This window comes from Camponotus vicinus, unplaced genomic scaffold (assembly GCF_025532165.1).
Source record: "Camponotus vicinus isolate PSW18456_S1 unplaced genomic scaffold, iyCamVici1.0 SCAF_14, whole genome shotgun sequence".
Taxonomy (NCBI): domain Eukaryota; kingdom Metazoa; phylum Arthropoda; class Insecta; order Hymenoptera; family Formicidae; genus Camponotus; species Camponotus vicinus.
In genome coordinates, this window is record NW_028141950.1 from 6274325 (window position 1) to 6300615 (window position 26291).

At 34.2% G+C, this 26291-nt stretch overlaps 5 protein-coding genes across 9 annotated transcripts; 4 read left to right on the plus strand and 1 right to left on the minus strand.

Annotated features, from left to right (window-relative positions):
• Window positions 1-452: 452 nt before the first annotated feature.
• On the plus strand, window positions 453-11061 carry LOC145965058 (27 kDa hemolymph protein-like). Its single transcript, XM_083088335.1, has 4 exons — window positions 453-787; window positions 8325-8798; window positions 8965-9130; window positions 9254-11061. Exons 1-4 carry the CDS (start codon window positions 748-750, stop codon window positions 9513-9515), a joined length of 942 nt encoding a protein of 313 aa, XP_082944461.1. The 5' UTR covers window positions 453-747; the 3' UTR covers window positions 9516-11061.
• A 538-nt stretch (window positions 11062-11599) lies between these two features.
• LOC145965554 (interferon-related developmental regulator 1-like) lies at window positions 11600-17660 on the plus strand. The gene is made up of 6 exons (XM_083089217.1): window positions 11600-11871; window positions 15317-15789; window positions 15895-16148; window positions 16229-16472; window positions 16580-16795; window positions 16878-17660. Exons 1-6 carry the CDS (start codon window positions 11838-11840, stop codon window positions 16962-16964), a joined length of 1308 nt encoding a protein of 435 aa, XP_082945343.1. The 5' UTR covers window positions 11600-11837; the 3' UTR covers window positions 16965-17660.
• Window positions 17276-21846, minus strand: LOC145965553 (uncharacterized). 3 transcript variants are annotated; one of them, XM_083089216.1, is made up of 6 exons: window positions 21529-21846; window positions 19709-20436; window positions 19507-19629; window positions 19261-19425; window positions 19015-19179; window positions 17276-18459 (listed from the first exon to the last, which is right to left on the minus strand). In XM_083089216.1, exons 1-6 carry the CDS (start codon window positions 21566-21568, stop codon window positions 18181-18183), a joined length of 1500 nt encoding a protein of 499 aa, XP_082945342.1. In that variant the 5' UTR covers window positions 21569-21846; the 3' UTR covers window positions 17276-18180. The 3 variants fall into 3 exon arrangements, 2 of the variants coding, with proteins under 2 accessions (XP_082945342.1, XP_082945341.1); XM_083089215.1 differs by lacking the exon at window positions 21529-21846 and adding an exon at window positions 20918-21092; XR_014436759.1 differs by lacking the exon at window positions 21529-21846 and adding an exon at window positions 20918-21094 and having other exon boundaries at window positions 18318-18459; window positions 18882-19179.
• On the plus strand, window positions 21273-24793 carry LOC145965555 (NADH dehydrogenase [ubiquinone] 1 alpha subcomplex assembly factor 3). Of its 2 annotated transcripts, XM_083089219.1 has the most exons (4): window positions 21273-22084; window positions 23669-23780; window positions 24051-24533; window positions 24680-24793. In XM_083089219.1, exons 1-3 carry the CDS (start codon window positions 22032-22034, stop codon window positions 24492-24494), a joined length of 609 nt encoding a protein of 202 aa, XP_082945345.1. In that variant the 5' UTR covers window positions 21273-22031; the 3' UTR covers window positions 24495-24533; window positions 24680-24793. The 2 variants fall into 2 exon arrangements, with proteins under 2 accessions (XP_082945345.1, XP_082945344.1); XM_083089218.1 differs by lacking the exon at window positions 24680-24793 and having other exon boundaries at window positions 24051-24567.
• Window positions 24707-26194, plus strand: LOC145965556 (PAT complex subunit Asterix). Of its 2 annotated transcripts, none has more exons than XM_083089221.1 (2): window positions 24707-24838; window positions 25689-26194. In XM_083089221.1, exon 2 carries the CDS (start codon window positions 25698-25700, stop codon window positions 26028-26030), a length of 333 nt encoding a protein of 110 aa, XP_082945347.1. In that variant the 5' UTR covers window positions 24707-24838; window positions 25689-25697; the 3' UTR covers window positions 26031-26194. The 2 variants fall into 2 exon arrangements, with proteins under 2 accessions (XP_082945347.1, XP_082945346.1); XM_083089220.1 differs by lacking the exon at window positions 24707-24838 and adding an exon at window positions 25049-25224.
• Window positions 26195-26291: the final 97 nt, after the last annotated feature.

Sequence of the window (26291 nt, forward strand, 5' to 3'; positions counted from 1 at the left end):
GAGGAAATTACTCACGTCCAGTCTTATCATAGCTTCTCCCAACGATAATAATCAGCTGATTGCAGCCTACAAATAGAAATACACGCCTACGCAATGAATATATTTCTTTATCATCATGTCTTTTCTCAAGACATTTAATTAATTTGAATGAAAACGAAGAATTAGGCAGCTTTAGCTTGTGTTTCCTATTTCCTATATTCCCTCGTATATCTCCATCCGTCCAGTCCCATAGAAAGGATTTTTATGGCGAGATTAATTCGCGATCGATTCAAGCTCGCGGTCGCCTTTTGAACGTCGCGCGGGCGCCAGATGGCGCGCGCGCATAAAGCCGGCGCACGCGCGCTCGGCGGCTCAGTCGCGGAACGACCGCCGCCGCGTAAGTACCTAACCTAATCTCTTCGTTGTTTCTCTCCCTTCTCCTTTCTGCGTTCTTTGTCCTCCTTCTCGTTCATCTTTCCCCTCTCCTACCTTCGGTTGTTACGAGTCAGCTGCGACACGTTGCGGCCGCTCGTAATAAAAATAAAGGAAGGGCGACAGGAAGCGGGCAGAGACGGTTCGGCTGCCAACGGGAACGTGCATTTCGTCGAGTCGACTCGAGAGCGAGGTGCATCGTCCCCTCTCCCTCCTCCCCAGGGTGCACGTGCATGTGTACTACGTACGCGCTGTCGTGGCCGAGATTGTTTCGTACGCCAGTGCGTGGGTGCGCGTTACGCTAGCTTTACCCTTCCGTGAGTGTCCGAAGACAAGATGAGGGTGACCACGTTCACTACCATAGCGTTGCTCCTCGGTATGTTTTTACTGATTCTGTCCCATTTTTACTTTGATTTCTGTCGATCAATCTTGTTCCTTGATCGCTGATTTTGTCACTTGAAACTGTCACGTACTCGATGGAATCTTATTATTTGACTATTGTGTAAGATCCGTTTCAATAGATGAGATCTTCTTAGACTTTGTCTTTCGTTATTTTTTCTTCGACTGATATGTTCAAGTGGATTCGAGAAAAGTGCGTCGATAATATAAAAAATAAATATAAAAATAATATAAAAATATATAAATAATGTAATAATATAAAAATTATATCAAAATTAAAATAACATAATAATATAATAATATATAAATAATATAAAGATAATATAATAATATATAAAAAACAAAAATAATACAAAAATAATATAATAATAAATAATAATAATAAATAATATAATAAATAATGATAATAATAAATAATATAATATAAATAATAATAATAATAATAATAAATAATATAATATTAAATAATACAAAAAACTTCGAGATTGAATAGAGATGTTAGAAAAAGGTCTAGATGGAATTCCAGCATTATTTTAGCATGATTTAATCCCATCTTTTATCGTAGCATGAGTAATAGAGACCTGCTCGTGATTAGTATACAAGAATCATAAACAGAGAAAGCGATAGCTGTTTTGAACGAGATAGCGATAAGCGTTTATCCGAAAAAATTCTACAGGAAGAGAAAGAGAAGCATGAGAGAAGAAGAACGCAAAAGAACTCTGTGATTTAAATCTCGACTACTCTTTTTTTAGGTAGGATATCCGTGAGATGCGCGCACGTGTTCTGCATTTTTGACACATATAAATATGTATTTTGAAGTAGCCCAAAATTACGTCTCAAGTTTTTATCTTACTACTCGATATGTAATTTATGACTCAGAATTATCGTAAACAAAGGTCGGGGAGATAGTTTAACGAAAAAAGCGTCGATATATATATAAGGAAAAGATTTTGATTCCTATTTTTATAACATCGTAAACAATCGTGTTGTATCGGTGAGAGATGTTTTACATACTTTACAATATTGTTCTTTGTTTAAAATATGTTTCCCCATAACTGTAGCATCCGGAAGAGAGATAGAACTTCTCGAGAAATTTTTTATCGCTTCTTCGGACACCGTAATTCGAAACAATACAAAATAATTCGCATGCAACCGAATCGAGTTACTTCAAGGTCTTCAGAACGCAAGGAAGTTCATTGTTAATTGTGAACGTTGTACGAATAATAATTGTAATTTTAATAATTATAGTTTTCCATCGCGGAAAAACGCAATTTCCACGCGAATTCATTTAAGCTGGAGAGATCTCCCACAATAAAAATTACATTATAAATATTATTAATAATTAATATGTAATATTAATTTTTAATAATATATATTATATGATAATTAATATTATTATATAATAATAATATTATTTAAAAATAATATTATTTAATAATATTTATATTATTATTTAATAAATAATATTAAATATAATTTAAATATTATTTAATATTATTTATTATATTAATATTATTTAAAAATAAGATTTTTTTCAAGTTAAGACACATAAAAAATTTCCTTTCAATTTGTAATTAATAATAAATAATTTATAATAAATAATGAATAATTAAAAATTAATAATTATTAAAATTAATAATATAAATAATTACAAAGTAACACTTCGAATATTCAAAAGTAAAATATCCTCTTTCGATTTGAAAAGACCTTCCTTATATGATTTCGAAAAGCTTCTCCAGCTTTTCGTCCCAAATAAAAATGTACAAAAAAATGCGTTATTTCGTTGTAATTTAAAGTGTTAAGAATAGATCGATGCGGATTGTTTTATGCCAACTCGTCAGTTTACTGCCAGCTTTGCCAGATTAGATGTCAAAAGTCAACTCCACGTTGCATGCATAAATTTAATTCATCGTAATATTCGACGAGGCGAAAGAGACGCACGATTTTTCTCGATTTAAAAAATCGGAATTTTCAAAATTCCTTGGATTATTTTCAGATGTAACTTGAAAATTCCACAAGCATTCCTCATATCACACACGCTAATATGTAAATAGATTACAGCTCCAGAATGTTTCGCAAGATTTTACCGCGATTTCTAATGATTAATGTTATGTTAGGTCGCACACGCATCATCACACACACATGTACAACGTGTTATTGCGGTAACGTAATCTGCAATCGACTCTAAAACCCATTTCAACTTTTGCAATTGCAGTTGATCATTGCTTTCGTTAATCAAATATGATAATTGTCGATCTTATCATTTGAAAATTTTTAATCGTAATTTTATTTTTTCATAATTTCACTATTTATAACTCTATTTTACTTATTTGCAATGATTTATAATTATTTCTAACTTATCTACAATTTCAATGAGAATCATTATTGTTCATAGATGCAATTAATTGCAATTAATTGAGCGATTTAACTGTGAATAAATCTCTTTGGAAAATGAGAGGAATCGATATCATCTTTGAAAAAATTACGATTAAATGGTACTCGATATTTCTCTGTATTTCTAATATTGACATTAATTGTTTTATGTGAGAAATTTTTTTATTCAAGATAGGATGATTAATATTATTAAATTTAAAAATATTAGAATCATTATATATATTCTCGACAAAATGATTATCTCATAAAGATTTGAGACATCACAATTTTGAATTCAGATTAATACTTCAAGATTAATAATTAAAATATTGAAGATTAAAATAATTATAATTAAAATTAAAATAAAAATAATTATAATAATTATAATTACAATAATTAAAATATGTTAAAAATTAATAATTAAATACTTCAGATTAATAAATAAATTGATTATTAATATCAATGTTAATTAAAAAATTGGAGACATCAAAAATATATCAACGATAATTGTTACACAATAAATAATAAAGAAGATCATTTTCACTATGCTATATGAATATTTCGAACTTGTTAAAATTATACTGATTTCACACAAACTATTACAATTTAATGAAATAAACTTATGCAATTTTTTTATATATTTGCTATTTGATAAAAAGTTGCTTACGAAAGTTTTATCAATTTGTAAAAATTATTATTCATGTGGAAAATTATAAATTATAAAGAGATGCACATATATTGGATTTTACGCATATATATTGAATTTAATTCGCTTTTATTAGATCGTTAGACGTCAGTTGTGCGATAACGCAAATATATTTTATTCTTCTATTGATTTCTGATCGATAAATCTTTGATGCAACCTTGAACGTGTGTCGATTGCACTTTGCGTCGCAATTATGCATAATAAATATCGAACTTTGTTATTATATAGAAAAACATTAGATGTTACCTACATCATCATCCTTAATGCATCGAATGATTATTAATAATTAGATGTTGCAATAATTATCAATAATTACAGTTTATTAAAAAATATAAAAAATATAAAAAATAAGAAAAATTTACGAATTTAGCAGAATAATTTATTCAATTTTTACTGACTATTCCAATAGTAAATAAATAATAAAATTTCTATAAAATAAAAATAATCGAATTTAAAGAAATATTTTATTCGATGAGAGAATCTTTTTCTTTCTTTCTCTCTCTCTTTTCATTTTTCTTCGCAAAATTAATTATTTAAAATTCATCCTCGCCAACATCTATATATAACTTTGGAATTTTTGTCATTATGCGATTATGCACTTTCGCCATAACATTACGGAACCTGTTTAGGCTTGGTTACTTTCTGTGGAATAAATTGAACGATACAAAAAGTTCCAGGAAGCCTCTGTATAGGATGCTAATACACGCGAAAGTCTAATCTAATGTAATTTCAACGGTTGAGCAATCCTGGAGGAGCAGTCGCTTCGCAAACAATTAACATAATTCGCGTGCAATTTAATTTAAATTTGTGTGCAATTTAAGATGCATAATTCCTTTATCAGTCGCCGATTTTGCGCATCGTAAAATGACTCATAAAACATACGCATAATACGCGAAGTCAGCAGAGGCGTCTCGCTTTCACTGCACAGAAAAAAAAATAAGTGTCAAATCCATTCACATCAGATGTCAATGGTCAAATCAAAACTTATATGCTTAAACTAACGCGTTCATTGTTTCGTATATACGCAACAATTTATAATCTTCTTGAAGGAATTTAATAATTTTAAATTTCAACAATTTTATAGTCTTATTTTAATATTGCAATTGTCACCTCAGGAATATATAATTATTTAATTCTACTTTAAGAAAATTATAATCTCTGATTTAAAAATGTTATTTTCCATCTAACATTGTTTCTTTCCCATTCAAGAAAATTAAATCTTAAATCATAAGAGTATATTTTTTTTTTATTGAACTGTATAAAATGGCTTCATTCAAGTAAGCAATTATTCGAGCAATTATTTTTTATTAATTATTTTTTATTTTTTATTAATTATTTATTAATTATTAATTATTTATTTATTATTTATTATTTATTTATTATTTTTTATTTTTTATTAATTATTTTTCTTTAATTAACGCAATAAAATCTCATTCAAGATTTCCATTAAATATATTTAATGGAAAATATATTTAAATAAATAATATTTAAATAAATAATATTCTAAATATATTTTCAAAACAAGAATGTCCTTTTTTTTCTGTGTAAATAGAAACGAAAGATTGCTTGAAAAATGAAAACATGTTTATCGGTCTATTATAGACGTATCATGTCATTCTCCTCGAAATTGATTTCGATTGTCGGGCTTTTTCGAAATTCGACAGATCACTAGACTTTTTTTTTATTAAAAAAACAATGAGGAGAATTTGTAAAACAACGAGAAAGATACTCTTGATATTTGGATAAATTCGAGTTAAAATATCGAGCTCACTTTGTTCAAGAGAACCTCTTAATCTCTCGCGAATTGTCAAATATTGGCAGACAGATAGTCGGAATGTTGACTCCTCTCGTTATTCTAGATGTCAATCGAGAATATTTCAATTCTTTATCCTCTCTCTAAATACGATGATTCATTTTTTCTACGTACATATTTGTCCTTCTCGCTCATTGTTTTTCGAACTCACAGGCGGTAAAACCGTATTACTCACATCGCAGCGATTTAATTAAGACTTCTACGTCACGATAGAAGATATAAAGGAAAAAACCTGGCTCTTCAAGGTATTGTTGACGTGGCAATCACCGGCTGGTCGAAATGTCACCGTCAAAGCTACGAGAAAAAATTGGAAACTCTGACAATTGAGGCAATTTGCCGACATTTTATCCCCCCGATTATTTCCTGGAAGAGAAACGCAACAAAGAAGAAAGATAAAGCGTACGTGGCCGCTGATTGAAAGCTGACCAACACGAATACAAAGTCCGTAGATTGCGCGTTTTGACCTCGCACGTAAGGAAGCTTGCCTCTCTTTCTCATTATCGGAATAATTTAACTTTGTCAGCAAAGGAACGATAATCTAGTTAGTGTCGACGAAGGATTTCGCGAAACTTGGGAAGAATTTAAAACACTGGATTGAAAATTCAAGATAATAGATGACAAAGTTTATCAGTCTTGTTTTTCATTAGATGATTTGATATCGACAGTTGCCTCTGATGGTGATTAATTTAATATTCAGGCTTGACCTTTTGCATAATGCTATTTTTTAATTAATATCTCGCAGGAAACTGCCATCAAATGTCAATATTCATTAATATCGTTTTAATGAAGAGAAATGAATCCCAAATTTCTTTTTTATTTACTATCGCACATACAATGTGTTCGAAAAGTCCGATAAAATATCTTGAACCGATAAAATATTTCGAAAACGAGACATTTTAGAGAAAAATGTTTCGTACAAAAATTGTTGGGTTTCAATAAATGTATCAAATGGCAAAACTTATTTGACCTTGAGCGTAACCATGGAGGAGCTCTCATTGTTTATTGCAAATTACATATTTTTTTTTTAGAAACAACTATGTTTTTTCTTTACGCCAATTGATTCCTCGCATTATTTTGTACATAAAAGTATTAAGGTAAGATAATCGAAAAATGAATATTTTACTAGATATTTTATGGTTTGTGTAAAATTAAGAAATTATTTCAAGCCTCGTAACTCGAAAAGTACTCAATGAAAAAATACTTTGTTATAGTGTTTTGGAAAGCTCTTGAGATCAGCTATAAGAATATTGAATAAAAATGGGAGGTTTTCGTTTAAAATTTTAAAGTTGACCTTGAGAGCTCCTCCATGGTTACGTTCAAGGTCAAAAAAGTTTCGCTATTTGATGCACTTGTTCAAACCCAACAACTTTTGTATGAAACATTTTTCTCTAAAATGTCTCGTTTTCAAGATATTTTACCGGTCCGGGACTTTTCCAACACATTGTATAATATTTACACACACATAAACACACTTTTTAGGCCATTTCGGAATAAATTACATTTGCATATTGCATATGGAATAGCGTAAACAATTACACGTTGCTGATAGAAGTCAAAATGAACGATAAAAAAAAGAACGTCTGTGAAGCAGACACGACAATCTACGAATTTCAAAGCGTTGTATTATTCTCTAAATTAGCAAAACTCAAGATTGTAGAGAGTAGAAACGCAATTTCAAGACAAGAGTGACGCTATTTATTTAAATGTCACTAATAATTAATAGGATAATATTATTAATAAATTAAGAGATAAATCAATAATTTTAATTAACTTTAATAAATTAGTAATAAATTAAAAAATAAATTAATAATTTTAATTAACTTTATAATAAATTAGTAATAAATTAAATTTAACACTTTAATCATTTTAATATCATTTATTAATAATTAAGTATTATTAATAATTGATAGGAAAGAGAAATTTAAAAAACTAAACTTTTTCCTTACGAAATCATCCTGAGCGGATTAACGACGCTTTTGCCGGTTGATCGAAATATCATTGCATAAGAGTGCAATTTTGTACGCAAGACGTATTTGCGCAACAAAGGCGATCATTGTGTACTGCTTTTGAGCAACTGTCACTCGTTGACAACTGAACTGATACGATTTGACCGATGTTTTCTTTCCTGTATACAAATGAAAGAATAAAAGAAAATGTTATATAACATATATACAACAATTATACAACATATATATATACTGGCATGATATAATTTGAAAAAAAAGCAAAAAACATATAATTAGTGAGGATGTAATTGCTTGCTATCAATTTCTTTTTTTGCGTATAATATAGTGCAAAAATAAGATATTCTGTAATTGCTACTCGTTTTTTTCTCAACATTAGTTGTGAAAAGCCATAATTTTTATTCATCCTAGTCTTTTGCTTAAAAGGCAAAAAAATATTTCCATATGATCTGTATAAATTTTAGAAAATAAATAATAAATAAATAAATTTTAGAAAATAAATAATAAATAAATTTTAGAAAATAAATAATAAATAAATTTTAGAAAATAAATAATAAATAAATAAATTTTAGAAAATAAATAATAAATTAAGAAAATATTTTGCAAGAATTTTTTATAAGAAGACTATCTTTCTAAAGACACTCTTTTCTCGTTTCAGGTCTCGTTGCATCTACGCTTTCGCAGGAGAGCGTACCGTCCACCGACGAAATCCTACAACAGGTTAGTGGGGTGGTTGGCAACGTCCCCGAGCTGAAAAACCTGAACACGTCGGCGCTGCCCATCGAGCAGACGAAGAATCTCTTTAAGGAGAAGTGCGCGAGGAACGGCGGAGCCAGCGCGTACGAAAACGCCGAGCGAGCCCAAGTGGAGATGGTGCAATGCCTTCAGTCGCTCATCAACATCACGGAACTCCAGGCGGAGATGGAGAAGTACAAGCCGACCGGCGACCTGGATATAGTGTTTAAGAATTATTGCAACAAGCGCAACATCTTGCGTGCCTGTGTCAACAACTTCACCGACACGGTGGAGCACTGCCTGGACGAGAAAGAGAGGGAAAACAAGAAGATTGTGCTGAACATCACCGACTCGTTGTTGGAGTTCGTTTGTTACAAGGAGGGAGATCGCATCGCCCGTAAGTCTGGTAGCTCTAGGTGCTTTTCCACTTGAAGGCTGTCTAGAAGTCCTAGAAATTAAATTATTATATAAATTATTCCTCAAACGCTTCTTAGAGAACTTTTTTTATTAATTTTATGCCTGTTGTTAGCATTGTAATAATGTGGATTATCTTATCTTTGCAGTTTTCATATCGGCTGGAGGACCAGAATGTTTCCAATCTAAACAGGAAGCGATTCAAAACTGTGCCAACAATACGTATGGTGGTTACATACCAAAAACTGATCCATCTAACAATTTAGTCGGACTCGAGAGTTTGCCGTCACTGACTTTCGGTGCCAAAGAATGCAGGTAAGACGTGCACAAAGTCAGCCACTTGAGTATTTTCCTAAACTTTGCATTTCCTTCAATTTTTTAAAAATGCTCACTTGTAAAAGTTTCCATGAATTAAACTGAAATCTTGATCTGACGCAGGGATATGACTAGTCTCCAAGCCTGCGTCGTGGCGGAATTGGAAAAGTGCCCGGATCCAACGCCCGCAAATATAATGGATTCGATATTCAATTTCGTCAAGAGGGTAACGCCGTGCGAAAATATACTGAATGCGCAAAGTGCGGCGGCTAGAACCACCGGTTCAGCATCCAACGCCTCGCGCTTGGCAGGCGCTCTTTCCACCTTAGCAATCATTCCGTTCATCGTAGCAAGTTATAGTAATTTCATTCCTGCAACAATGTAAACACACACATTATGAAGCTTTAAAGTGTATTCCAAATACTGTCGATGCTTTACGACAAACAGAAATATGTGATGAGAGCATAAAATGAAACAAAGATATGTAGATTCACTTTAAATACATGTGGATATTTCAAAACGGATTCACATTAAATATATATATGGAAAATATATATTTCATAAAATATATATTTCAAATTAATTAACACCTTCAATAATTCTCACACATTACTTTCGAGATGAAAGAAGGTATGCATGTGGAAAAGAATTAAATTTAAGAATTTGTTTCGTAAAAACATTTTTATAAAAAAAACCAAACTTATAAACAAGTTGTCAAAATGTATAATCAATAATATCTAAATAGCCAACAATGGCATTTTACTCGTGGAATAGAGTTACATAAGATCTATTTTTATAAAACGTACAAAATATGTAGATTCGCTCGAAAATGGGGATCTACATGTTTTTGTTCCACTTTATATTCTCATATATTTCTGTTTGTCGCATAGGGTGTTATATTTTTAATATTCTAATATTGTTTTTTTTCTATATATTATAAAAATGTTTTTACGAGACAAATTTTTAAATTTAATTTTTGTTCCATAAACATACTTTCTTTCTCGAAAGTAATGTATGAGAATTATTTAAGATGTTAATTAATTTAACTGCACATATTCAAGTTATAGCAAATGACAATTCTGATTTAATTTGACAGAGTGAAAACTCTATAAAATAGATAGATGCGAAACAGTCAAGTATTTAAAATCTAAAGATTAATTTCATTTTTTTTACAAATGATAAAATTAAATCTTCTTTTCCATCCGCACATATTAAATATATAAATATTAAATTGCTATATGTTGAATATATGTTCACATTTGTGTTATAGGGATAAGTTTATTTATACATTGTATTTATATACTTATATTTAGCCCTGTTATTTCTTACATTGTGCAACCAAAAGCATATAATGAAGACATGAGAAAGTATAACAATTCTCTAAAAAGAAGAAAAGTAATATTTAATCTTAATGAACATCTGATTAAATCACATTACCAATACTATGTTTAATAGGAGTACAATATGTTTAGTATAGTACATTTTTATATATTTTGTACGTATTGTAAGAATAGATCTTAGATAATTCCGTTTCACAAGTAAAATACCATTGTTGACTATTCAGACATTATTGATTATACATTTTGACAACTTGTTTATCCAAGAAAAAGAAAATATAAGTTATGTATTTCACATGCGGGATAATTATACATTTAATGTATTGGGACTTGCAAAGCTTTCTACTACTTTATACAATCAAAAGATGAAACAGTATTGTGCTCTTAGAATTAACAAATTCACATATTTGTACTGGTAATGCATAAATATATATGGATATTTCATTTTATTAAACGTAAATGCAAGCGTAATAAGTGTATAAATTACGGCGAATGTATCTTAATGTTACGTATAATTTAAGTATCATATACAGAGCCTGTTTGTAACGACATATTTCGTTAAAAAGCAATAAATTGATAAATTTTCTCTTTTCATTTACAGACAAGTCGTCTTATTTCGTACCTCTTGATTTACAGACGTCAGAAAATTTACAATCCTTTTTCCCAGAATTTGTGCTTTAATTTCCAATATTACAAAAATATTTCTGTTCTTTGAATACATCCCAATTTATTAACTAAATTATTTATTGGAAACTAAATTAACTAAATTATTCATCTAAAACTTTTATGTGACAAATAAAATTTTTAACATTGTACAAAATATAATATATTGTACATACATTATTGTATGAAATTTTTTTTTATCTTAATCCATTATCTGTTAATATCTCACTCTATCGAGCTCCATAAATTATTGAATATATCGAATTATTAAATATTATTGAATATATTGAATATTTGTTTTGCACGAGATAAATCGAAAAATGAATTTTTCAATTGGAATTTTTAAATTTCCCGCCGCGAGTCCGCGCGACTTGAGATGACGTAACGGAACAGCTGATTGGCTCGGCAGCTCGGCTATATTCGCGGCGGTTCGGGCGCGTTCGCGTGACCGAGAGGCGGCCAGAGGTGGAAGAGAGCGGAGCATCAGGCACAGGACAGCCAGTGCACTTGAGAAAGCCCGTCGAAGGCTGTCTCGGCGTGTATGTTCTGAACGATTCGCAACATGTTAATGAGTTTTCGTCTGCTCCCAACGAAAAATTCACGTGGTGTATTCAGTATACGAAAGAAAAACAGTTGTGCGAGACATTTACCCTCTTGATCGAGTCTTTCACCTAGTACCAATTGTGCAATAAGCAAGCTGAGGAACGATGCCAGGCAAAGGGGGCAGAAGAGGAAAGTGCGGTAAGGACGAGAATCGCGAATTTCCTCGCGATCGATCCTCTCCTCGGTTCGGAGGAGGAAAGAGAGAGAGGCGGAGAGAGCATCTTCGTGTGACGTTGACGAGGAAAAAGCGGAGCACGTGACGTGCTCTCGACATTATTAAATTATCGATTCGCCCTGTCCGTCCGTCCGTCCGTCCGTTCCAATGATTCATCCGCGCGGAATGGAAATCTTATATTTATTTCCCAGCTGCTACGCCCCCCCCCTCCGCGCACGTGTCATACGTCATCGCGAGATGCCCGTCTTCGGAGGAGACTTCCGCGTCTCTTCTCTCCTCTCGTTTCGCGCGAAAATTATGAGCGATTTTCTCGCAGCCATGGCAGACATGACTGTTCCCATGTGACTCTCATGCCTCTGGCACATGGAGTTCTGACATTTTCACGACGAGTAATCGAGACGTCGAGCCACATCTCGCTCGATATATCGAAATAATGCGGGTAAAAAATGCACGAGGTGTGCGAATATTTTGGGAAAGAGAGAGAACTGGGTCAGGGAAATTTTCGAAATTAGAGCATATGTGCTCGCGGGAGAGGTTATGGGACGTTCTGCGAGGCTGCGAGGCTCCTAATCTCTGATAGAATCGACCACAATAGGTTCCATACAGCACAAACCATTCCCAGTGAGAAATGTTGGTCGAATTTACATCGATTCGACAAATCATTCGTCGAATCGATGTCGAATCGATGTAGATTCGACCAACATTTCTCACTGGGTTGTTGTTACATTAATTGCCGCAATATTGCAGCAATAATTGCAATATTGCGACAATAATTGCAATATTGCAACAATAATTTCAATATTGCAGCAATATTGCAATATTGCACAATATTGCTGCAACATAACAATGGTCTATTGTGGCAATATTGCAATATTGCTGCAATATTGCAATTATTGCTGCAATATTGCGGCAATATAACAATAATGTTCTGTGCAGTATGAAGTGTAGTAAGCCTTAAAATATTGACCAATCATATTTGAAGAAGAGTTGAAGAAGAATAATATGGTATTGAATATGATTGATTAATTTCTCTTATGGTTTAAAGCTTACTGCAGCTATTGTGGACTAGCCTTACAATCGTATCCTACGCACGATTAAATAATCGATGCTTCTGTAATGATGGGGATTGCCTGGAAGGCAACATCGAATCATGGAAGAAGAGATATTTTCGACTGCAAGACACGTCTTTTCTCAATTCTTCGAATTTACTTTAATTTAGCAGATATATATATTTAATTAAATAAATATGTACATTTTTTTACACTCTTTTATACCCCATACAGCACAGAATATTGCGGCAATATTATTAATATTGTTGTAACATTGCAGCAACATTGCAATATTGCCGCAATATTATTGCAATGTTCTGTGCTGTATGGGACATCTATCAAAAATTTCCTACCTTACTTCCCATACAGCACAGAGCATTGTTGTAACATTGCAGCAATATTGCAGCAACATTGTAATATTGCGCAATATTGCTGCAACATTGTAATATTGCGCAATATTGCTGCAATGTTACAATGCTCTGTGCTGTATGGGTTCCTAAAATTTGTAAAAAAAAAATATATATATATATTCAAGTGTCATGAAAAAAAAAAATTATTAAAAACAAAAAAATAATTAAATTTCGCTTTTTTTTTTGGTCCTGATTCGCGTCCCTTTTTTTCACGTACGAATGACGACATCGCTCGATATCTCATCCGGTCCCGTTATGATTTGGACGATTGAAATATGTATACACGATGACGATAGAAATTTACGCAATCCGCGGCAATCGTGTCGTCGATATCTTTTTTATGACGCGCGCACATATTTGTGTGTTTGCCTCGTGTTGCCCCGACTCTAATCGAAAGCAGATAAGTTCTCACATACACATGTATTCTCGCGCGGTAAAAATATTTTCCTCTGCCCCTCGACCAAGGTTCCCCTCCCCTTTCCCCTCCCCCCTTTTGCCCGACCGACTACCTTCAACTTTGAATTTTAATCAGTCGCTTACACGACGCGATATGATAAATCGCTGTTTTTGCGGTCTTTTTTTTTTGTTTTGTTTTTTCCCCTTCTCCTCCCCCCTCCCCCCGTTTCCCTCTCTCCCCCGTCTTTGCGCCTCCGATGATTCGACGCGATAAATAATCTCGCGATAATGCAATCCCTTTCCGATCGATAAAATTTATATATAGTCGAAAAATATATACGTAATTTCTCTCTTTCTTGGAAATAATCGTAAATTTATGCGAACGCGATGACTTTCCTGTTTCGCGATGCTTGAGTGAAGTTTTTTGCAAAGGTAGGAAACTTTTGACAGGTGTAGATTACGTACGAGGTGGTTGTTTAATCAAATACCTCCGACAATAAGTATCCTTCGTTTCCAATTTTAATTTCAAGCGAGACATTTTTCCGCGAAAGAGAAGATGCGCGACGTGAATCTGTCGCAATCTCCCTCCCTCTTTTTTCATAATTATAATCTATTATGAAACGCATAAATAAAAATTAATGGAGAGGTGTACAACAGCTGTGTACACTTTACATTATGTAACACGACATTCACTTTCAAGAGCTGCGTTATTATTCCTCTCGTGTACTCTCGAATTACGTACCTGTTAGATTCGCATGGTCTCTCTGATCGACATACAAAACGCTCGGCATCGGTCTAGAATTGACAGAGAAAATGATAATAAATTTATTATCTGATAACCCATACAGCACAGACATTAATATAATATTACAATAATATTGCAATAATATTGCAATAATATTACAAATATATTGCAATAATATTGCAATATTGCAGCAATAATATTGCAATATTATTACAATATTATTGTAATATTATTGTAATATTAGCACAGAATATTGCTGCAATATTATAGTAATATTAATAATATTGCAGCAATATTATTAATATTACTATAATATTGCAGCAATATTGCAATATTGCAGCAATAATATTGTAATATTATTGCAATATTCTGTGCTGTATGGGAAGCAACGCTCTCTGAGAAGAGACAACAGAATTAAAATCACCTATTGTTATTAATAGATGCTAGGTATTCGCAAATATATGCGTGAGCCTCGTCATCCCATATGTCATCACCCAGCAAACACAGAATATTACGGCAACATTGCGGCAATATTACAACATTGCAGCAATGTTGCTACAATATTCTGTGTTTGCTGGGCAGTAGTAGCATCTCTCACCAGACATACGTGAATCATTTCGCACAGTTTCATGCTTTTTTTAGCTAAAGCTAGTCGCAATTAACGTCTAGATGAAGACTCGTGAAAATTGAGCTAGAAGTATGTACATCAAGATTCATTATGCGTATCTTGATGTACTTTATACATAGGATACACCAAGCTATACATCTACATGAACCGCATCCTTAAATTGTACTCGTGTCCTGGCAGGTGGAAAAAGAGCTGAGTGTACATCCGACGAGGACTCGGTCAACAATGATGCGTGTAGCGAGACCAGCGGCCAATCTGACAACCGTAGCATGCTGGAGGACGCGAACGACAACGAGGTGGAAGAGCTGGCGCAGCAGGAAGCATTCGAGGAGAAGCTGAGGGCAGCGATCGACGGGCTGACGCAGAAGAGCGCTAAGGGAAGGGTCATCTGCTTCAACGGCATAGAGAAGATCCTCGCCATCAAGTACATCCCAGACTTCGTCGAGGATAGAAAGATTACCATCACGGACGCCGTGGAGCGTAGCTTGAAGAAGGGACGAGGCGACGAGCAGTCTACCGCAGCCAGGCTGAGCACTCTGCTCTGCGTTCAGCTGGGGGCGTTTGAGAGCGCCGAGATGGTCTGCAGGGATCTCAAGTCGACCCTCACCTTCATCGCCAACGATAACACCGCTCCTGTCCACGCTCGCGCCGAAGTAGGTCTAAAAATATACAGATTATACAATTTTGTTGGATACAGATTGATGTTGGTTGTATCATTGACAGAGATGAGCTTACGTTAACGCGTTGAATGATTCCAGTGTTGCTGGGCGTTAGCCATGAATCAGTTCTTGTCCGGCAACGATGCGACTGATACCATGGAAATCATGCAGTTACTGTCGTCCATCTTCTCCGGGTCCTACTTGAAAGGCAACGGCGCGATCGCAAACATATCCACGGACGTGGCGGCGTTACACGCGGCGGCCATCTCATCCTGGACTCTGCTTCTGACGGTCATCACCTCCGCGGACATCTACAATTTGCTGGCGAGCGGCAGAACCAACAGTTACATGCCGTAAGTCGTCGGCGTGTCCCACGTCTGCTTTACGTCCCGAGCAGTTCTTCTCTTCTAAAACTTGTTCTTTCATCCTCCAGCTCTCTCAATCGATTGCGCGAATTGCTGGAATCGCCGCACCTCGACGTACGCCTGTCAGCTGGTGAGGCACTCGCCGTGATATTCGAACTCGGCCGTGACTTCTCCACCGACTACGAGCAGGACTGGGCGCTTGAACTCGTTGAAATTCTCAAGGAACTCGCCACGGATTCCAACAAGTATCGGGCTAAGAAAGATCGCAAGCAGCAGCGCGCTAATTTTAGAGATATTCTGCGTTACATCGAAGTAAGTTATACTGTTTAAACAGGATTTTAAGAAGCAAGAGACATAGAGATTCCATGTTAGTTCAAAGATATAACGAGACGTCGCGTCTTCTACTTCTCCACTTTCAGGAAGACATCGTTCCGGAGATGCATGTGAGATTCGGCAAAGAGATCTTGTATTTAGAGGGGTGGTGCACGAGGACCCAGTACAACGCCTGCTGCCGGCTGTTAGGCCCTGGTATCAATATCCATCTTGCTGAAAACCAACTCCTGCGCGAGATTTTCCATCTTGGCAACAAAGTTCTACCTCCATTAGTAACGGTGAAAACGAGTAAATTAGAAAGAGTAGGTATCCCTTAAAATTTGTGGAAGAAATCGCTTACTTTAGCAACACGACTGATTTGTTTCTCTCATTCTCAATCCAAAGACGTTGATGAACGCGGCTGCGTTCAAGGCACGCACCATTCAGCGCAACAAGAGCCGCGATAAACGATCCCCAGCCATGGCACAGTAATCACACTTCTGCTCCTACGCTGGCTGCCTGATGTTACTTTAGTATAATGCAAGTATATTTAAATTCTTGATCTTCGTTAATTTATTGTAACTACATTTAATAGCGCAAATTATAATTTTTCTTTGATATCAAAATTGCCAGTCGAATCGAAATTGTACAGATATATTCCATGCATGTACGTCTTCTATCCTGGTAAAAAATTCTGTACGCGATTCTATCTCTCGCCGCTTTTTAGCAGCTTCACCTTTACTTAATAGTATTTAATCCACATGTGTATATACAAGTCTAAATATATGTATATACAATGGTAATACTGTTAATATATATATTTTTATTTTATATAAATTATTTCTCAGTAAATGTATTGACTCAAACACACTGATTATTGCAATGTTTTAAACTGTTTATTATATATTATCATCGTTGTTGTTTTTTTGGATTATATATTACGTTGTGATTAAACTATATAGTGTTTTAATTGCTATGTACGGAATTTTTGTCTCATATTTAAAAACAGATTTTTTTTCACTATAACACACAAGATACAATTATGACAGATTTTCTTCACATATTAACAGTAACGTATACATACACGATTAAAAGCCGTATGAAATATTTCTTAGCATTGTACATAATTAAGTGTAAGTTGTAATGATACATGTTTAAATAAAATAAAAGCTAGAGCGTAAGGATAAATGTAAACGCGTGAAATTATTACACTTCCTCTGTTTTATTATTTGTCAAACTTGCAATTTTTATAAAGAACAGTCCAACGTATGTTCAGCAGATCCCGCTGTCTTTCGCGATTAAAAACGTCGATCACAGTCGCTTCAAGAATACTGTACAACGATAATAGCGTAATCGCGTATGACGAAATAATTAAGTACATTTCTCAATCTCTCTCTCTCTCTCTCTCTCTCTCGACATATCCATAATGATAAATCATCACAATTTCGACGCAGTGTTAAATAAAAATAACATTGCAATTATGAATATTATCGCAAACTTTAAGCATACAGTCACGGTAACAATCTTTGCACATTTGTCGTATAATTGCACATTAAAATATATAAATATATAACATATATAATAAATTATATATATATATATATATACAAAAGATTTTTAAGAGATTATAAAAACTCGCAAGCGAATTTCTTTTTTTTTTTACACGTATAGATCGTTTTATATACATAAAATATATCGAAACGACGACCTACATGTGCAAATTAAGCGTCTGTGTCTTAAATTCTTTCTCGGATAACATGTGCCATCGATAGCCCAACATCCTTGATACCTCTCTCTCCGTACTCTCGTAATTACGGCTGTTTATCTTTACCCATCGATAATACTCGGGTGACCAATCCAGGATCTTCGACCAGGCTCTGTCGCATTTCTTCAGGACAACGTTTCGCCGAACGTACAAGCAACGTAAGCGTTTCGCGGTAGAGACGATCTCTAGAATCGTAGCCGTTGATATTTTATCTCGTATCATCTGCGGAAGAAATGTTAGCATGTATCATCAAACGTTGAAAAAATATATGCATAAAGATAAAAAAAATTATACAGCGCATAAAATTTTTTTAATAATTAGTAATTATTGTTATATGAGAGGCATTTGGAAGCTGGACGACGAATAAGATCCATCTTCAATATGAAATTGTGTCTAGAATGTATCTTAAAAATTAAGAGAATCTTATACTAGCATCAGTTCTGAGAAACTCGTGTTTACAGTTGTTTAATTGGCTATTATGTAAATGCATATAAATAAGAAAAAACATTTCTACACCTTGGAATACACTGTGCGATAAAAGAGGGCTGAGAGAAGCTTGCGAGATTACTTGAGGATAGATACAGATATTTTTAATGGGTGTCACATTGAGGGAAATAAGCCTAGAATAGTTAGGAGGCACTTACGTTCACGCAATAGCAAGAAAGACTTTCGTAATGCGTGAGGACATGCCAGCACATCATAAACTCGCATCGTTAACGTCAGTTAGCACCTTTTAGGAAAGCTATCACATGTGTCGATTCAAATACAAAATGCTACCAGTGTATGAAGGTTCGGGCACATTCGGCAGAATTGCACTAACGCCTCGTCCAATCTCTTGGCGAAGTTCCTGTGCAGATAGTACCTTGTTACTCCCTTGAAAGCGTACACCCGTATCGTCGAATCGAAGAACGCCCCGTGAGTGAGCACTGTGGACGGCAAAATCTGCAAAACCATAATAAATACTATAGCACAAGTTTCCCTGTACTTTTCTCTTAGATATGGACTCAGTATTATCTCTCTTACTTGCGTGTTTGGATTATCCAATACAATACTATGGCACGGTATAGCGCTGTGCTCTAGTAAGTCGATAGGCAAAAGTATATCCGTGGCTTTGTGGCTCTCTACCTCAAAATGTACTTTTAAATAAGGATTATTCGCTCTCATCTTTACCCAAGACGATCTCTTTGGCTGAAACAAAAAAAAAAAGAAGTCAAATAAGTACTCTTTAACACGATACGATTAATGTATGAGAATAAAAATTGCAATTACCAATCTTATGGTGGTATCTTTTGGACTATATTGATTCTGCAAGATGTGAAGATGCTTTAATTTTGTGTAGCCTATCAATTCTATCACATCCTCGTGCAAATTCTGGGGACTAATAACTAAGACCTGAAAAATATATTTTTTATATAATATTGAAAAATAAATACATTGAATGAAACATCTCTACAATACTTGATGTACTCACGTTTAAATTAACAAATACTCCAACGTGTAACAAGGGGCAATTGTAACGCGTGGTATTTATCAGTATCAATTTCGACAGTGTCTGAGTGCAATTTACACAAATGTCGTCCATTAAATGTACGGCTTCGTTGCTCTCGAGCATCAGATCTATCAGCTCTAGGCACCTGAGATTCTGCAAGTTTCTCATAAGCCTCTTGAGCGCTTCGAGCAGCTTTCCACCTGTGCCAAAGAGTCTGATTCGATCAGGATCGTTCCTATTCGCCATGTTACAGGGAAAGGTGAACTTTAGCCTACGAATGTAGGTGCCCACGCCTGCCACGGACGTGTTGTCCAAGCCTTGCTGCTCAGTGTACCACGATATCATGTTCATAAACTCGTAGAGGTTGTAGAAGTTCAACATAGGCTCGAATATGAGCGAGCGAAAGTTCTTGCCGACCTTGTTGAGACACGTGGACGTTCTTATATGATCCAGAACATACTGCCAGCCGCTGTAATAGTTGAACTTCCCTCGTGTGAGAGTGCTATCCTCCAGAGTGAACGTAGACCATACATTCTGCAGCTTGAAGGCACGATACCACGCTCTGCACACCAGGGACGCATAGTAACGCTCTCGAATGGTCAGGTACGAGAAGATCTCCTCCAGCAGGATGTCGGGAATCTGATCCCAGCTGCTGTACTCCTTGCAGAGCTTATCCTCCTCCGGGTCATCCTCCAGATCTATGTACAAGGCTTGAACAGAACAAGAGATTCGCTTTATTCCCTTGCAAACTACTCACGCTAGACTTATATAGACTAATAAATATCTACGTGCTCCCTCTCCTTGTCCCACTTTTGCGTTTTTACCTTGAATGCAAATTATTTTTAGACGATATTAATGTCAATTCTCGTCACAGATCAATCGGGCATTTTTCTCCCTCCTCTCCCAAGGAAAACTATCAGCACTTTTCCACACGTGACGTATATCGAATATTACATCGGGGATAAAAATGACAAAATTCTTATTACGTATTCGAGAGGATGTCAGGTGTTGTCAAACGTCAAATGTGTCACACCGTGAAATTGTCATCGAAACCCGATACCCGAAATGTAAATTCGCAGGGACCCGTCAGGTGTATCCGGCTTCGCGAAATCGCAGGACAAAAGGATACGACCCTCGTGGATTTTTCTCAGAACGAGAGAGAGAGAGAGAGAAGATCGCGCGCGCGCTTACCTTTGAGGTTCACCTCGTCGAATTTCCAGAAGCCCCTGCGCATTTTCGATACGATCGACGCTCACCGGCGTTGCCGCGAAAATAACGCATCCTCGCGATGAAGTATTTATATGCGATATTGCTAAAAATATACCGTAAAGACAGGCGCAGCGAACACCAGGTAACATTTATATAATTGTAATTGTAATTTCCCACTCAGAAATATAACTGTTATATAATTGTTACATGTTATATAACTGTTACATGTTATGTAACAGTTATATAACTGTTACATGTTATGTAACAGTTATATAACAGTTATATTGCCGAGTGGGAAATTACAATTGCAATTATATAAATGTTACTTGGGGTTTGCTGGGGGAAGGGGCGCTTTCTCGTCGAACACGCCATGATGCGATTTTGAATCGCCAACTATACCGGGTGTTTATTTCGTTCTTTCGCGTAAACATCGCGAGAGGTAAAGACTAGACGACGACGACGACCTTACTTCAGGGAAAAATTCTGGAAGCCGATTTTCTTCCGCACGATTTTCACGAATCGATCGGAGCAAGAGAGAGAGAGAGAGAGAGAGAGAGAGAGAGAGAGAGAGAGGGTCGCGCGCGCGCGCTCACCTTTGTCCTCCTCGTCGAATTTCCAGCAGCCTCTGTACATTTTCGATACGATCGATGCTCATCGGCGTTAACGTTAAAATAACGTATCTCCGCGATAGAGTATTTATACGCGATATTGCTAAAAATATACCGTAAAAACAGGAAGGGGCGCCTCTCATCGAACACGCCATCATGCGATTTTAAATCGCTATAATTGTTGTTTTGATTTTTCACGTAAGTCCTGCCAAAGATAAAGACCAGGTAGAGACTCCCAAGATGCGACAACGACCTTATTTCATCGAAAAATTCCGAAACTGATTTTTCTCGCACGAATCAATCGGAGAGAAAGAAAGAGAGAGAGAGAGAGGGAGGGAGAGAGAGAAACTCATACCGCAGGAAACCTAACCTATAAGCACAACAGCTGATCATGCTCAAACTGTGTTTAATACCGTCGTAAGAGGTATATTTGTTCGCTCCTGCAGATTTTTACTTTGATGATCGTAATTTGATCTCGAGATAACGCGATGAATGCGATCAGGAAATTGTGTCAATTAAGACAGGCGTTGCAAAGTTGTAGGTGAGTTAAACCGGCGTTTTATCAGATAAATGAGTTTTTCTTTTTTTTTCTTTTTTCTTTAAATAAGTAACACCTGTTTTAATGTCTAAAGTTACGAGGATAAATAAAAATTTATTAAAGACACCGGGTATTGTATCATGACATTATAACAATCTAATTTTAATTGATGAAATTTACGCTAATGTAAGAAATAAAACTCGTCAAATTAGTGTGTTTACCTTGAATGTTCAAAGATAAAGCTGATAGTTTTAATTTAAAATTGTCTAGTATAAAATTGTATCCTTTCCTATTCTTTTTATATCAAGTTTGTTCGATGAAACTGACTTGTATAAAATCATAGATAAATAATATATCTACAATCTTTTGTATCATGACATGACAATCTAAATTAATTTTAATTAATGAAATTTACGCTAATGTAAGAAATAAAACTCGTCAAATTAGTGTGTTTACCTTGAATGTTCAAAGATAAAGCTGATAGTTTTAATTTAAAATTGTCTAGTATAAAATTGTATCCTTTCCTATTCTTTTTATATCAAGTTTGTTCGATGAAACTGACTTGTATAAAATCATAGATAAATAATATATCTATAATCTTTTGTATCATGATATAACAATCTAAATTAATTTTAATTAATGAAATTTACGCTAATGTAAGAAATAAAACTCATCAAACTAGTGTGTTTACCTTGAACGTTCAAAGAGAAAGCTGATAATTTTAATTTAAAATTGTCCAGCATAAAATTGTATCCTTTCCTATTTTTTTTTATATCAAGTTTATTCGATGAAACTGGCTTGTATAAAATCATAGATAAATAATATATCTATAATCTTTTGTATCATGACATGACAATCTAAATTAATTTTAATTAATGAAATTTACACTAATGTATGAAATAAATCTTGTCAAATTAGTGTGTTTACCTTGAATGTTCAAAGACAAAGCTGATAGTTTTAATTTAAAATTGTCTAGTATAAAATTGTATCCTTTCCTATTCTTTTTACATCAAGTTTGTTCGATGAAACTGACTTGTATAAAATCATAGATAAATAATATATCTATAATCTTTTGTATCATGACATGACAATCTAAATTAATTTTAATTAATGAAATTTACGCTAATGTAAGAAATAAAACTCGTCAAATTAGTGTGTTTACCTTGAATGTTCAAAGACAAAGCTGATAGTTTTAATTTAAAATTGTCTAGTATAAAATTGTATCCTTTCCTATTCTTTTTACATCAAGTTTGTTCGATGAAACTGACTTGTATAAAATCATAGATAAATAATATATCTATAATCTTTTGTATCATGACATGACAATCTAAACTAATTTTAATTAATGAAATTTACGCTAATGTAAGAAATAAAACTCGTCAAATTAGTGTGTTTACCTTGAATGTTCAAAGACAAAGCTGATAGTTTTAATTTAAAATTGTCCAGCGTAAAATTGTATCCTTTCCTATTCTTTTTATATTAATTTAAAATTGTCCAGCATAAAATTATACTCCTTCTCAGATCAAATTCTATGAAACTGGTTTGTATAAAATCATAGATAAATAATATATCTATAATTTTTCATAGGCATTTACACACCACATGTATAAGAAATGGGTACGAAGGTCCTGGTAAAACCACCATCACATTCATCCGCAAAGAGATGGGTTCTCGACTTGTGATAACTCGATGCGATGAAGTGAGCTCAGTTTATGTCATTAATTTAATGAAACAAAAAAGCCAACAGCTCATCTTTCATATACATTTATCTTCATTCAAAAGACAAATTCTAAATTATATTGATTGAATTGATTCTTTTAAATTATATTAATTATATTGAATTGATTCTTTTAAATTATATTAATTATATTGAATTGATTCTTTTAAATTATATTAATTATATTGATTGAATTGATTCTTTTAAATTATATTGATTATATTGATTAAATTGTTTCTTTTTATCTTTAAGACAGGATTTACGCTCAACACTGGTTCACGAGTGATAGGACCAATGATGCTCTTCCCAAGGTACGCCATGTGCTGGAACGTCGAGTCTGGCAAACACATAAATGACGCGTCTTTATCGCTATTTACCATCCTCGTGCCGAAACCAGATCTCTTAATCATCGGATTGGACGACGTATACGATATTCTCTTCCTGAAAAATCTCCGAGAAATGGTGCAAAAGCTCGGCATCACCACGGAAATAGTTTCCGTGCACAGTGCGTGCACCGTGTTCAATTTCGTCAATGAAGAAGGCAGATATGTCGTTGCGGGTTTGATACCGCAGAAAGCGCCCCAGCTTTTGTTAAAATTGCCGAAGAATGAAAAATCTGTGAAACAAATAACTGATTCTAGTGATGCTACAGACAGCAAAACAAACAGTGAAAAGACAGAGAACGTAACAAAATAATGAAAAGTATGGAACATATAGCTACAATTTTAGAAAAATGTATGGAATTGTAAATACATTGTATAATAACGCATGTGAGCTTTTAGATTTGCATGTAAGATTTCGGTAAAATTTTAGATTTATTGATTATTTGAGCCAAATCTCTAATTATTAAATTTAGATTTATTCATTTTTATTTTTTCCAGATTTTTTTTGCATTTTTCATATTAAGTTGGAAAGAGGAAAAAAAAGGAAATAAAGGATGCAAATAAAATGAGCAATTTTTTTCGACTCAAATAAAGAAAATTGAATAGAAAAAAAATATATAAAACAATTAATAGGAAGTTTTTCTACTGAATAGATTAGTAAGTTATTTTCATGTGTATCAAGTTATTATTTTCAGGCTATTAAAATGATTTATTCGCGCGCTTTTATTTCACGCATGCGCATAATTTCTCTCTCGAAGAGATGCGTTCAGAAATTCTTGTGAAAAGAGTCTGATTTAATTGACCAATCAGGACCAAGAAATCTTCGCTGCTTTCACCATGATTGGTCAATTAACGCTTACCTTACATAGGATTTCCGAATATATCCAAAATGACAACGTGTGTCGTTCCAAGCATCGAATCAGCTGTTCAGGCTGCATGTGACTGCAAGTAATCGTGGCCGCGAGTAATGGCTGGAGTAGTGATCGTTTGAATAATTTTGAATAATTTTCCACCTTGCACGATATCATTTAATCAATTCACGTGTGAGTATGTTGTTGCTTTTCTGAAAAAAATTATTGTTTATTAATAAAAAAAATCTACAGCAATAAATATTCAATAATTTAAAATATTATGATGAATTATTAAAATGGATTGTCATCATTATTTACTGTCATTACTATGAAAATTCTGTATAAATAATAATCATTTATATCATGTGAGAGATATTTAATTATTTTCTATTTAAACTTTTTACATTCATGCAAATGAAATTGGACTATTATATTTAAAGATAACTTGATTAGGATCGTAATCTCTCCAATGATCAAATAAAAATTCATGGTTTTGATATCAGCTTATAAAAAAATTTTAGTACACAATAATTTTTATGAAACAGAGATGAAAAATAATAAAATTAGTGCTCAACTTGGGCGACTAATTGCATATTATTAGCCTTTTTTTATTGGCAAATATAATAGACGCTACTATTTGGTGCATTATATTGCAGATCTCCAGGATGAATAGCGCGACAGATCCTAGACGACCTGAAAAGGAAGTCCGTTACAAGCCACCTGGTTCAAATAATCAAGGGCAAATGCAGGATGACTTGACGCCAGACTACATGAATGTTATAGGAATGATCTTTAGCATGTGCGGCCTCATGATGAGACTGAAATGGTGCGCCTGGGTGGCACTTTACTGCTCTTGCATCAGCTTTGCCAATTCGCGTGTCAGCGAAGACACCAAGCAGATCCTCAGCTGCTTCATGCTGTCCATATCAGCAGTGGTGATGTCTTATCTGCAAAATCCGCAACCCATGACACCACCATGGGCAAGTGCCATGCAGTGAGGGTAAAGTTCCGCGCGACTTGTTCTATCAACATCTTCAATTTGTGTACGCGAGTGCAAAGAAACCTTTAACGTTTGAAATTGAATAATAATTATGTGTTGTGAATGACGATTATTTATACTGTACAAAAAAATCCTATAAGAATATGAATGAATAATGATGAAGATCCATTATAGTAATAATTTATTACACGATACGCAATGTTTCAAGTAACTGAATGTGCAAACAATGGACTGGATACACTTTCTATGCAAAGATAAT